Source organism: Cynoglossus semilaevis, chromosome 18, assembly GCF_000523025.1.
Source record: "Cynoglossus semilaevis isolate Cse_v1.0 chromosome 18, Cse_v1.0, whole genome shotgun sequence".
In the NCBI taxonomy this organism is placed as follows: Eukaryota; Metazoa; Chordata; class Actinopteri; order Pleuronectiformes; family Cynoglossidae; genus Cynoglossus; species Cynoglossus semilaevis.
The window spans coordinates 3,499,707-3,514,456 of record NC_024324.1 but is presented as its reverse complement, the minus strand read 5'-3'; the positions used below and the strand labels follow the sequence as shown (position 1 = coordinate 3,514,456).

The 14,750-nt window shown below is 44.7% G+C and overlaps 1 protein-coding gene across 2 annotated transcripts in view; it reads left to right on the top strand.

The window, feature by feature from the left end:
- The window catches only part of LOC103394040 (exostosin-1b), a 93,179-nt gene that overhangs the window by 67,266 nt on the left and 11,163 nt on the right, over nt 1-14,750 (top strand). For both annotated transcript variants that reach the window (XM_008331176.3, XM_008331175.3), the window contains exons 2-5: nt 8,260-8,353; nt 9,767-9,874; nt 10,556-10,675; nt 14,325-14,457. In XM_008331176.3, the coding sequence (XP_008329398.1) occupies nt 8,260-8,353; nt 9,767-9,874; nt 10,556-10,675; nt 14,325-14,457 (455 nt within the window). The remainder of the gene's footprint in view (nt 1-8,259; nt 8,354-9,766; nt 9,875-10,555; nt 10,676-14,324; nt 14,458-14,750) is intronic.

Here is a 14,750-nt window from a genome sequence, read left to right as displayed (position 1 = left end):
ATATAAATATATATGTACATATATATTTATATATGTACATATATGTACATATATAAATATATATATACAAATATATATATTTATTTTTGTACATATATATTTGATTCAGTTTTAATATATAAACTATATTTTCATATATATGCCATCTTTAAACCATATGGAACCCATGGTAACACATGGTAATTTGCACACATTTCTTGCTGTAAACATTTAATAAATAATAATAATAATAATAATAATAATTTTATAGTGGATGTAAAACCTTGGACTTTAAAGATTTGTCTTTTTTTCTCTCTCTCTCTCTCTTTATTCCGTCATTAACATGACGTCTTCCTGTCAGTGTCCTTCACAGTCACAGTCACAGTCACTCTGCTCCCGGGGACATGTTGTTGGACATGAGTCCTCGTTTCCGTCCTCTCCTCCGGGGAATCTCTGAACTTCAAACCTCACACGGTTTCATCACAGACTTCCTTCCTGCTCATCTGGGTCACGTGATCCTCCGTGTGCCCAGTCGTCCATTTACTGATGGCGTAGCTCCAGGTGGCGCCGCAGCCTCTGTGTTGATGGGCAGCAGCTCGGCGCCCGGTGACTCAGGTGGCTGCCGTTGGTGGGTTTATATTTTTTAATTTGTAGGAATCTTCAGAGAGCAGGGATTAAAGTTTGTGTTTGCTGACGAGAAATCAGACACAGTTAGGTTTCTGCTGGTCTAATGGAGGAGATGTGGGCTGGTGTGAAACAGCAGATGGGACCCACAAAATGAAGTTGTTAGTGTGCAGTATAGGCACGTTTCAGTGTGTGTCAGTGTGTGTGTGTTTGAAGTTTTAAAGGTTTCAGGCAGTGATTGGTCATGAAAGATTCTGCTGTAATGTGGATGGAGCACATTAACTATCTCTGCCTCAGTGTGTGTGTGTCAGTGCGGCTTCGTCATTTGTGTGTGTGTGTCAGATGAAAGGACGTCTCCGTGAGGGGCGGGGACAAACTCCAGCCCGTCGCGTTTCAGTGGCTCTGATGACAAAATGTGTCAGGATTTTAAAAAAAGAAAGAAGAAAAAAAAAAAAAAAAATTTAAAACCGCCGCGGAGCATGTGCTGACATGTCCAAATCTGAGACTGACACACACACACACACACACACACACATGTATGAAGGCACCGACTAATGTGCACAGTGAGACGTCTCTAGGGCCATCTGGAAGTCCAGAGCAGACACAGCTGGTCTCCAGTGGACGTCCACAGGGTCTGGACGCCTTATCTGCAAGATCACACACACTGAGGCGCCCATCATTGACTTGTGTGTGTGTGTGTGTGTGTGTGTGTCAGGGCAAAGTCGTCCTACGAAAAACAAATTCCCCCAAATTCTTCCTGGACAGGAGCACGGAATATGTGTCGTTTAGGTGGAAATCAAGTCATGGCCGTTCCCAGGAGACCTGCAGAACTCTGTGTGTGTGTGTGTGTGTGTGTGTGTGTAGTTATGGACTCCGACTTGTGCGCAGACACTAAATGTAACTGAAAAATTGCCTCCATCTGTTGGCAGTGGAAAAAATCCAAGAGGACAAATTGAAAAGATTGCCAGGATAAAGCCGTCAGAGTGAATTAGAGGGATCATAGCCAGAGGGGGGGGGGAGAATAGCATGCCGTTGACTTGAGCGGATTCAGAAGTTTGTGCCAACTGTGATCCTGCGTGTATTTCAGTCCTTATCCTTATGATACGTTTCCATTAATAATCTAACGGCGCTGACACCGACACCAACCACCTGCAGCTCTACTTACTGCCCCGCTCTCATTTGAATAACAGTGGGATGGAGTCGGAGCCGGAGCCGGAGCTGGAGCTGCGGAGATGCAAAGCAGCTTGACATCTTGGAAATTCCTGACTCTTTGGAATTCGTGCTCCGACACTGGGCTGCTCAGACTTTCCAGGCATGAATCTGGTTCATTTATGAGCACGGAGAAACCAAATCTGCATCCGCTGCAGTTGGAGGCCTAAATATAAATATAAATATAAATATATATAGACACATATATATATATATACACATCAGTATGACGCCGACCAGTTGTCTTTCTGCCCAGCTGTCGCTTCAGTTCTTTTGAACTCAGTATCTTAAAAAAAAAACCCTTGCATTAATTTGAAGTTTGGTGGTAAAAACCTCAAAGTTATTGTCCTCCATTTATCTGACTTTACAGCTGCACCTTGTCCTCTGATGGGATTTATTTAAAAAAAAAATGTTTTCCTGTCGTTTGCAGTGAAAACCTTTTGAATGCTGTTGTTTTTGGTGCGTTTTAGGACCGTTTTCCCATTAAAACCACTCTAATTCTGACAGATTTTTATTTCCGACCAACGTTGAAATTTTTTAGGATGGTAACAATATTTGATCTGTTTTGTCCCTGTGTTTTGTTTTGTTTTTTATTTAATTTGTCCTTTCTATTTTCACAATTTATTTAATTTGTCCTTTCTATTTTCATAAAACAATTAGAGAGAAATAGTAAATAGAAAACACATGTAGTTTGTAAAACGTCCACTAGGGGTTTAGTACTATATTAGGACTATCTCCATTTACTTCAGGGTTTTTTCAGAGCCTGGAGTTGTACAGGTTTTATGGGTGACATCACAGACTGTTTGAAGTTGTTACTTTATGCTCCAGCAGAGGGAGCTGTAGGCCTCAGTCAGTAGGCCTATTGCTAAGCGTTTAACCAAACGTGATCGGAGTCAGGATTAATTGCTACAAACTTTGTTTCTACCGAGTGTTCCTTTGTAATTTTTTTATTGTCCACAAATGGATTAATAAATTCCCTTGTCCTCGTCCTGCAAAATCACATTACACACCAGCAGGAGGCGGAAATAAATCACAGCGGGAAAAAGAGCCATCAGAATCAGATCTAAAAACAAACCCAGTCATTATGGACTCCTGAGAGCAGCCCCCGATCCATCACAGCATAAATTAATAAAGCAAACACCTCCAGACTGTAATCCATCTCATAATGTTATTAGCCAGACGACACTGCATTACAAGTGGCCAGCTGTTAGCACAGGTGTGCCAGTCGCTGAGCCGCTCCAGCTGCATCGGTGCCGGTTCCTTTTACAAAGTGTGAAACAGTTCAGGTGCCTGGAGAGGAACTCTTATCTCCGTGAATGATTGACAGGTTGGGAAAAAAAAACACTGATGGACACGGGGATTGGTGCACGGGAGGTTAATGACTCCAGACTCCAGAGACGTCTGAGATCTGGGACTGGAATCTTAGACTAGACTAAAAGGTTGGTTAGTTGGTTGGAAATTCCTCTCTTAAACTGTTGAACTTTCACTCTTTCTTTAAGTCGATTTAGAGCTAGTTCAAACAACCGCTAATTAAGAAACAAAGAAATACGGAAATCCAAGGAGTGAAAATCTGTCTGGGAATCAAACCAGCAGAAGAGTGGACTTCATGCTGTAAGGCAAGAGTGTTACCCACTTCCGTGACCGTATGACGCAACCTGATTTCTGTCAGTTAAAAACATCTGGTGTATGCTAGCTGGCTAGCTGTCGGTGTTGTGATCCAGATTTGTCCTAGGACCACGGAGGCGTCGCTGTCGTACTCTGCCTCCTGTCTGTTCTTTCCCAGCAGCGAATCAGTGACGCGCAGAATAGTGTCGGCCGCTGTTATTGGTTAGTGAGCCAGATGTTGTCCACACAGTGGCTCGGATCACTGTCATTGGTCGCAGCAGATCTGAGGTCAGTGTTAACAGACTTGGCCTCAGTGGGTTTTGCAGCTGCTCTTTCCTCGTACCACATCAATCCACCGTCCTGAAACATGTCGGGCACAACCAATCAGAGCAGCCGCCGTGACATCATTTCCTCCGCAGGGCATTTGATGTCATCCACCACGCCGACCACACTGTCTGTGTGCAGGGAAGAGGAAAGACCGCAGACCACGGGGGGGTGAGGGGGCGGGCAACGAGGGCTGGACCGCAGAAAGAATGTTTGTTTGTTTGGCCAGGCAGACCTCTGGGTCGTTCCATGCTAATTGGAACTAGCATAAGCGGGCTAATGAGTGCTAATTAGGCTAATGAATGAGAGTGTGTACAGCAGGCGTTATAGCAGAGGAGGACAGAAAAAAACAGACAGAGCGCACATCTGGACACACACACATTTGTTGATGTCCTTTTTCCAATTAGCCGGGGGGTTAACGAGTGTGTAAGAGGGCGGACGTGGACGTGGACGTGGACGCGGACACACACTGACATTTCACGCACACTCACAAATGATCCTTCTTTCTTGCTCCTGTTTTGTCGCCATGTGCACTTTCATTATTGTCCTCCATCACACTGCCATATGTGAGGCAGCCTCCTGACCCCCCCTCAACCCCCCCTCCCCCCCCACACACACACACTCAGCCTCAGTTAGTTATGAGCCAGAGATGCCCTCTTTTTACCCACAAGCCCGCTGAGCCTGCACATCTGTCCTGGTCTCAGGAGCTGCAGCTGAGACTCGTGGACTTGTATTAACGAGTTCTGTGAAGCTGCTGTTTAATTACTGCCACATTCTGCCTTTGGTCGTCGGAGCAGCCGTTTATTAAATGAACGGATTCATCTGTGGCTCAACATCTGGGTTCCATTAAGATATTGGGAGTTTGTAAGAAAAATACTTTAAGATAAACCTGGACTGTATCCTGTGATTGTGTCCCAACAGTGCAGGCACAGAGGCATTATTCACATCTGTGAGGGTTCTGCAGCAACGGAATCTTTATAACCAAACTTCGTTAGCTTCTTATTGGTCGTCTTAATGAGAAAAATATACCTTTAATAATGAAATAATAATGAAATATTATTATCATCGCTGGCTGTTTTTCTATCTTGCAAACAGCTAACATCCGTTCACAAAACTTTGCGACGCAAGTCAATAAACATTATCTATAAACTCCTGGGAAACATGATGTGAGACGACCCCAAAAAAAAACAAAAAAACTCTTGCGACCCACCTGAGGGCCGCGACCCAGTCTTTGGGGAAACAATAGTGTAAAGTGCCCACTAGTGGATGATGATGTTTAGAAATATTTATTCATGTTGTGTAGCTGACCAACGATGTTATATATACATATATATATATAAAAAAAGACAGAGTTTCTCCTCCCCCTCGACTCTCACCCTCTCACCCTCTCACCCTCTCACCCTCTCACCCTCTCACCCTCTCACCCTCTCACCCTCTCACCCTCTCACCCTCTCACCCTCTCACCCTCTCACCCTCTCACCCTCTCACCCTCTCACCCTCTCACCCTCTCACCCGTCAGTGCAGATGAAACAATGATCCCATGTAATTAAGTCGCTGCAAATAAAAGCCCTTAATGACAGGTTGTCACGGCAGCAGTGAGGGATGTTGTCATTGGCTGTGACGGAGGAGAATCTCATCAGCTGCTGTCATGCAGACATGCAGACACTCGAACGCACCACGATGCTTTCTAATAGGTGGAGGAAGCGGCGGCCATTGTTGTAAAGGTCATTTTCTCCCCTTCATTAGGTTTTTTGGTTTTTTTTCTCTGCTCTAATCACACATTTGTTACAGCGCGACTCGTCTGACTGTAATATAGAAACACAGGGAAACAATCAGGCTGCTGCACAACCCGCAGACATGCGGACACTCGAACGCACCACGATGCTTTCTAATAGGTGGAGGAAGCGGCGGCCATTGTTGTAAAGGTCATTTTCTCCCCTTCATTAGTTTTTTTTTGTTTTTTTTTCAACAACAAAAGGGGGGGGGGGTTCCTTATGTTGAGACTCTCATCCAAAACTGTGTTCCTGTGTGTATTTGTAGTTTATGTTTGTCTTTATATTGACAGTAAATCGATGCGTGTTCTTACTTTGTGACTTCGTGAATGTAATGTTTCTATATATGTCGACGATTGTTTGCTGTCATATTATTAGTATTGTTATTGGTGGTTCCATGGTGCAGCGGTTAGCACGCCTGCCTTAGAAGCAGAGAGCAGGTAGTCCAGGGTTTGATTCCCCAGAGGAGTCAAGTTCAAATTATTATTATTCCTGATTCAGGATCTTTTTCGTTGATTCACTTCATCTTTTTTTACCCAAGAACTATAAAAAAAAAAGGAAAATAGGATCCTTCTGTTTTGCAGTAGATTTAGTTCCAGGAACTATTTTCTGCTTCTGCTCTTGGAACATTTATGTTATTAACTGTTGCAGCTCCAACAAAGTTCCCGCTCATTTTGTTGTGGACACAGGAAGTGGGTCAAAGACGAGGGTTGTTGTTGTTCATTGGTTGGAGAGCAGCGTGGAACTGGACGTTCTTCCTGACGTTGTTCCTGGTACTGATCCTCCACAGGTGTTCAGTGACTCAGACCCTCAGACCCTCACACACACACACACACACACACATGTGAAAACAGCGAAATGCACACACGGGCCGACAGCTGGTGTGGAAATGTGGGGCCGAGATTCTTCGCTCCTTCGTCTTCATCGACAGGTGACGGAACGTCAGTGAGAGGGCGTGCAGCTGCAGACCCTCACACTGTTCACGCTGTTCACGCTGTCTGTCCGTGTGTGTGTGTGTGTGTGTGTGTGAGAGAGTGTGTTCTATGCTGCGTAGAATGTTGTGCATGTAGCGATTAGAGGATTTTTTTTTTTTTTTTTTTTCGTTCGATCACAGCCTGTCACGTCCCGGCACTTCATTAGAGTTTGGCTAAAGACGAGATAAGGCAGAGTGTGTGTGTGTGTGTGTGTGTGTGTGTGTTCATGTACTGTTTGGATTCCAGCTTCTCCAATTCACACCAATGGTCACAGACGACAGCGCCATCAACAGTCAGTGTGTGTTCATGGACCGGAGCTCAATAGGAAATGATTTCCTGCCTCACCGCGCTCTTCACCTGCGAATGACTCATTATTTCTATTATTTCTACATTTTCATGTTTTTACCAAATGAAAACCACGTCAACAACAGTAATCAATGACATTGTTCTACAAAACGCCATCAGGAAAATGACCTCTTCACTGTGTATTGATTCTTTTTTTATGGAGCAGAATAAGTCGGCGTAAATCAAACAAATCTCAGTTTGTTTGGGTTTTTTTAAGTCGGCGTAAATCTCAGTTTGTTTGGTTTTTTTTTTTGTGTGTGAAGAACTCGTGATTATTTCTTTTCTATTTTTTTCTGTTGTTTATTTACTTCTACTACTTTTCAGGCCGGTGTCTGAGACGTGACCGGTCGTAAGGTCAACGTTTGTCTGACGTTTCCCTCCACACGTATAGAACAGAAACGATGAAGACGTTGATGGATCGTCTGCTTTTAATCGTTTTACTCGATGTCAGAGAAAAAGATAAAGAATGTAAAAAAAAAGAGGCTTTTATTGATGTGCTGTTGTGTGCTCAAGGTGTGGTGCAGGGCCCCCTGGTGGCCGTTGAATAGATTTTAGGACTTTTTATTTGTCTTTGTTTACCTTTCAGCTCGTCATGTGCAGAATTGTGTCCTGAGGATTTGTGTTTTTTTTCACCAGACGTGTGTTGTTTTTGCACGTGTGGACGGTGGAAGTGAATTTAAATTTTCACGTCACGTCTGTGGCGTGATGAAAACACACACGCGGCGCGTTTACTGTGTTTGTGCTCATGACCCGTCACAACAGAAAATACAGGCAAAGTGAAACAGAGAGTGTGTTTCTCTGTGACACACACACACACACACACACACACGCTGAGGGCTGTGTGGTGGTGGCAGGTGTCGCTCTCAGCCCATTACCTCTGGCAGCGTTGATCACTCTGTTTGGAGAGCAATAAGACACACCTCAGTGGAGACACAGAGATGGAGAGAAGAGGAGGAAGAGGAGGAGGTGAAAAGGAGGAGGCAGAGAGGGAGGGAAAAAAACAAAACACTCCACCCACGTCGAAAATATACGTACTGTAGTAAAGACGTGGATCTGAGGGTTTGACTTTTTTTTAATTAAAGTCGTTACATAATCAGAGTCACAGTTTATGGACTACGATTCAGATGAATTTAGAAAAAAAAAATATCTTAAAGTCAATATAAGCTGATGAAGATAAGCACAGAAAGCTAAAGGTTAGCTGTAAAAATGGGAGCAGCTAACGTTAGCAAAGGTGAAAAACAAAAGGCTAGTTTAAATAAGTTATTATATAATAAGAACAAACGAGGAGGGAAAATAAAGGTTAGCTAAAATATAGCTAATGGGCTAACGCAATCATAATTGTTATATAAAAAAAATGTAATATTTTTGTGCACTTTTGGTTTTAAACACTGTGGAAGTTAACGTCTGATGTGTGTGTGTTTCTGCAGGTACGACTACAAGGAGATGCTTCATAACTCCACCTTCTGTTTGGTTCCTCGTGGCAGGAGACTGGGCTCCTTCCGCTTCCTGGAAGCGTTACAGGTCAGAAGAAAAAAAAAAATTACAGCCACAAAGAAAAAAAAATCATCCTTTAAATGTTTGGATTTGATCAGAAAAACAGTCAGAGACTTCAGAGCTGCTCCACCTTCTTCACTGTGGAGTCAGTGTGTCTGACGCACAGATCGGGGATTGTTACCTGGAACAGAACCTCCCAGTGTTCCAAAAAGAGCTGAAGTTAAAGTTAATTGGAGGCTAACTACTAAAATGTGGAGCATTTTGTCCAGTCAGAGTCTGTTAGAGCTGCACACAATTCACAATAAAACCCTGTCAACAAACATTAGCTGTGAAATAAAAAAGAATAAATCAGTCGTAGAAATAAAGAAAGAACAAAAATAAAAATTTTACAACCACAGAAATAGGAGAAAAATCATCCAAGGATTTTAGAAAAGTCACAAAAACACTGGTTCATCCATTCATCTGTATCCAGGTCTGTTACTGCTCTGTCCTTTACCTCACCTTACACACACACACACACACACACACACACTGCTGTCCTTCTGCCCACTGAGTCAATTCACACACAGTCACTGATCCACCGTCAGCTCACACACACACACACACACTTCACTCAGGAGGACAAATGTTCTACTTTCTCTTTCATCTGTCTGTCTGACCCACCATCCATCCATCTGTCCATCCATCCATCCATAAGTCCATACGTCCATCCATCCATCCATCCATACGTCCATCCGTCCATCCATCCGTCCATTCATACGTCCATCCGTCCATCCATCCATCCGTCCATCCATCCATCCATCCGTCCATTCATACGTCCATCCATCCATCCATCCATACGTCCATCCGTCATCCATCCATCCGTCCATTCATACGTCCATTCATACATCCATCCATCCATCCATCCATCCATCCATCCATCCATATGTCCATTCTCTTTGTTGTGTGTGTGTGCGGCCACACCTGGGACACGTCAGCACCTGAACGCCACGTCTGGTTGAGATGACCTCCTTATGACCTTTGAGTGACAAGCTATCATTACCATAAACACAGAGTTTTCAGAACACTTCACATGGACAGAAGGTCAAGCCCCCCCCCATGACCCCCACCCCACAACCCTCCCCCACTTTAGCTTTGTTTTGGAAAAATTCCAAACTTCTTTAACTGCCCCAGCTAACTGCCCCAGCCATTACCACTGTGACAGTTAGCCCTATAAGGTGGCAAAGGTCATTTAGCAAAATGACAGCTAACAGTTCTATGAAAACGTTAGCAACAGTAAATGACAACATTGGACAATCGTTAGCATTAGCATCAAACACCGTCGCTGTTAATGTTGAACTGAATCAAAGCAGCAGTGATTTTTGTTTTCTCCCCTGAAGCTCCAGCTCTGAGCCTCTCCCTGTCTGTGTGTGTGTGTGTGTGTGTGTGTGTGTGTTTCAGGCTGCATGTGTGCCTGTGATGCTGAGTAACGGCTGGGAGCTGCCGTTCTCCGAGATCATCGACTGGAACACGGCGGCGGTCATCGGTGACGAGCGGCTTCTGTTGCAGGTAAACGGCCGCGAGGACACGCTGCCGCAGAGTCACACGCTCTGAAAACAAATCTGCCCCCGAGGGCAAACGCATGGCAGGAATCAAAAAAAAAAAACCTTGGACCCTTCTGTCCGCCGGTGGATCAGACGCCGCGGTGCCTTCACCGTACCTGAGTGGAGCAGCCCAGTCAGGCGTCAAAAATCCTCGTCCGCGTTTTTTTACTCGAGCGGTTGAATAATAAGACCGTGCAAATGGACGGGGCAGAAACTGCCTGAACGTCACGGTGGTAAACGTAATTATATTCCCATTAAAACCTCGTTTGAATGAAGTGTGGGATAATATGGTTTGACATTGAGCTTTATGACACTTTTTATAACCAGCTCCTCCTGCGGAGCCGGAGTCGTCGCTGATGACGACAGTAAAATATATATATATATATACACACATGTCGATGGAGCCTGAGATTGAGCCACCATTTTCCCTGCCTTGCTCAAGTGAACCCATGTAGGAGCAGCATGAACATGTGAGCTGGAAGAAGAAGATTTAGTTGGAGTTGGAGTTTTCCCTCAGGGTCGTCAGAACTACATCTTCACAGTAGTATTTGAAGTAGTACTTGTGACCAGTGTTTTTCTCCCCGTTAAGATGGGAAAATTTTAATTACTAATGTGAGTGTTTTTTTTTTTGTTTTTTTCCCTTCAGATTCCGACCACGGTGCGCTCCATCCACCAGGATAAGATCCTGTCCCTCAGACAGCAGACGCAGTTCCTGTGGGAGGCGTACTTCTCCTCGGTGGAGAAGATAGTGCTGACCACGCTGGAGGTGAGGATTCAACACACACACACACACACACACTAACGCCCCGGCTTCACCCACAGACATCAAAATGGTCTGTAAGAGACAGTTGAAAGTGAAATTAAATTCACGTAAAAATGAATAAAAGACGACGATGACGACGTGTGACCAAACGCACACGTTCAACGCTAGTGTGATGTAAAAAAAAAGAAATTCACAGAGGAAACACACAGAGCAGCTGTGAAACAGGCAGAGAGAGAGAGACCATTACACTAATCCTAAGTGGGAGGCCTCCTCCTAGTGTTTGCCTCCGGGACTATTTAGTCATAATCTGTACTAATCTGGTGATGCTTGTTAGTACAAATACCAGAAACGGCAGAATCACTTAGGCCTCTCAGCTAAAAAGGTCACGGGCGTGAGACTGGTTAAATATTTATTGTGACTAAATCTGGGAAACATCTTTGGAGTGGCTGATTAATTTGCCTTTCAAAGGCCGTGATCGAGCGTTTGAGTCCGGTTGAGTAAACACGGAAAAGTTTCGAGTTTAGAGTTTAGAGTTTAGAGTTAAGTCCCCAGGGCGAGGTGAGGTCTTAGTCACAGACGGAAAAACCCAGTCCAGTCCTCGGGGGGTTTGATTCAGTTTATAGAAACGTCCGTGTCGACGGACTTTACATCGTACTTGTCTCTTTAGGAAAAAAGGACAAGACACACATATATATATATATATATATGCCTCTGTGTCGGCAAAGAACAGTACATCAAATGTGCCATATATGGGCAACACTTCCTCAGATTAGTCATTGGTCAACAAGAATAACTTATAGAACATTTCTGATTACTTCCTGTAGAATTTTAGGACCGTACACCCTGGACCAATCCTCTGGTCATCTTGACTTCCTGTTAGCCCTAACGTTAGCTGCCACCACAGGAGGCAGACGTTAATTTCTGGACGGTCGTAGTTGTGAAATTATTGTTGGCTTTTTTTTTTTCATTTGACAGCTTTTAAAAAGACAGCGTTCACTTTAATGCCTCACACCGGGCTCTGCTCAGCTGTACTGTGTACTGTGATACCGTGTACTGTGAAGTATAATTGGACCCAGCGCTTCATCTCCGAGGACACATTTACCTGAGGTTGTCTCTTAAACTTCACCGACCGTCTTCCTCCGCCTCGTCCCGTGCGATCACTTCAGGGACTTTTTGTCAGTTAAAAAAAACAAGATCTCCACCCAATTCCCACACCTTATTATTCAGTTTACACAAGTCGCCTGAAGATGTGAGAAAAACATGGCGAGCCCACGGCTCCACGCCAAGGTTACAAATCTTCCCCTCTCTCTCTCTCTTATCGCTCTCTATCTTTATGTCTCTCTCTCTCACCCTGGTTTATCAAGCCTTTCATTTCCTCTCTCTCCATCAGAGACAGACTGGACTCTGAGCTGAGTCCTCTCCACATTTTATGTCGTAAAACTCAGCAACATCTGTGGCTCCGGGGTTTTATTGACACCAGCTCTGCTGATTGATACAGTAGTGATAGCTCGATCAGGTTATTGACCAGTGCAGATTGACCTAATAAACGCCCACAGCTGCCACCATGAACGGAAGGTTTGGGTAGAAGAAAATACCAGTAACTTGAAAAAACTCTACTTCTGCATTTTGATACTTTTCATGTAGCTCTGATGTGTGAAATTCTGATCTAATCTAATCTAATTTTTAATAATCTCAGTTGCTAACCTAATCACCTCTATTCACACTGATGTAAATGTTCCGCTAATTTTCATCAAAATAATTTTTCCTCTAAAGTGAAAAGAGCACCCAGACTGTAGTCATGGAAAATGTAGCAATTTGGCTAATGCTAACTGGCGTCTAGAGTTTCTATCTTCACATGTATCGTCTGTGTCATATCACGGGAAACTGAATGAGATTGAACGCAGTTTTGAAGAATAATCTTCTTAGAGCTAGAAGCTGAGGTTCCCGTACGTCCTGACGCTGAGCTACGCTGAGCTAAAACAGCTACTGTCGACCCATACGAGCCACTCTGCCTCTTCACTGTTGGTTGGAAACACACTCATTGTTTCTGATTCTTAGACTCAGCTGCTGTGAGATCAGAGCACAGAGGACGGCTCTTTTTTTTTTCCCCGATCTCTAAGATCACCAACCCTCCAACCAAACCTCCTCCTCACAGACTAACACCAGTGTGGCCGCCCAGCTGCTGTGAGATCAGAGCACAGAGGCGTTGATCTCTAAGATCACCGACCCTCCAACCAAACCTCCTCGTCACAGACAAACACCAGTGTGGCCGCTCAGAGGACGGCTCTTTTTTTTTTCCCCGATCTCTAAGATCACCAACCCTCCAACCAAACCTCCTCCTCACAGACTAACACCAGTGTGGCCGCCGTCATCAACCTGAAGACGTGAGCTCAGCTGATCATGCCGTGTTTCCCGTCAGGATCGTGACAAATTTCGACCAATCACAAGGTCAATAACGCCGGCTCTGCAGCAGCGCTGCCGCACCTATTACAGCCACCTATTAAAGCCCTGCTCCGGGTGCGCTCGCGGTGAAGCGGGATTTATCTATCATGCTCTAATTGGTTGATTGTGGCTGTTCGGAGGTGAGATTGAGTCGTTCATCATGTCCCTGCTGAGGGCCGCCGACGAGGGAGGAGCTGCAGCCGTGCGAGCAAAATTACCCCCTTCATAAGACGGGGTTTTCTGAGGTGGCAGACTGTGTTTTTATAGAGAAGTGAAGGGATTTTAAAGTTAATCTGTTGGGCTGAGGCAGATGGTTATCTGAGAGCCTGAGGAAACAGCTCGCTGAAGTCAAATCAAACTCACACAGAGCTGTTTTTCCCTCAAGTCCACGTCTCTGAGTGATGAATTTATATGTGGCTTTGGCAGTGCTATTACATTACACCCCCTCCGGCTATATTATTAACTTTTTACAATTCGATCAGCTATTAGCCGCTCACTCGCTCACTCCCCGCGCTCACTCTATTTACTTTGTTTTATACAGAGAGAGATATAAACGTCCTTTGAGTCACCGAGCCAACAGCTGCCGTCACCTCCCGGAGTCGACTGCTGCTGTAAAGAGCAGCCACAAACCTGTGTCTTTTTTACTGAGGCAATTTAGTTTGGCTCAAGGGCACAACAACGGTGCCACTCTATTCTTCCTGCTGCTTTAGAAGTCAGCGGTGAGCAGCAGCCGCTGGGAGAGCCGTGGACACACTCAGGGTTGGAGTGTCCGACTTAATTCTCTTTTAAGGAGTAAAAAGTCGGAGTGACCAGAGTTTGGACACGGCTGAGAACTTTGGACTTCAGCGCCAGAGTCTTTGCTGATAAACACCACAACAACAGGGTTTGGGCTCCTGCGAGTCGAACTCTGGGGGAAAGAATCAGATTTATGGAATACGTTCAGTGTCGATGTTTACTTTGGTTTAACCAATCGACTGCATATAGAACATGGAGAACTGTGATAAATCTAGAGATATGTTTTTGTGGATGCATTACCCGTGCTGACCAGCAGGGGTGAAATAGCAGTTAATGAGATGATTGCTATAATTTGACCCCTCTTCAAGAAATTAGAATTTAAATGTTTGTTTGTTTGTTTGTTTTCATGCTAGCTGGATAATGATTTCTTTATTCTTTATTTCATTCTTTCTGTCTTTTGTTTTGATGAGTGCAGATCATCCAGGACCGTGTTCTGGAGCACGGCTCCAGGAGCAGCCTGATGTGGAACAGTCACCCCGGGGGACTCTTCGCTCTGCCGCAGTACTCTGGATACCTGGGAGACTTCCCTTTCTACTACGCCACACTGGGTCAGTAACACAGCTGAGCTCGTACTACGTGTTGTTACAGCGTGTACTCAGATACTCACCGCAAAAGTTTTCTGGCCAAGAGTCACACACCAGACTTTTCCTCCACCCCCCCCCCCCCCCCCACCTCCTCCTCCTCCTCCTCCTCCAGCAGCAGCAGCATCAGTGAAGGAGGAGGAGGAAGGTTTCTTGGACTGATGTTTGTGTTAGTCCATCTGACACAGAGACTCTGTCCATCACTGTTATTTTGACTCAGTGTTGCTGATGCCACCGCTGCAGCCGTGAAGCCAATTCCT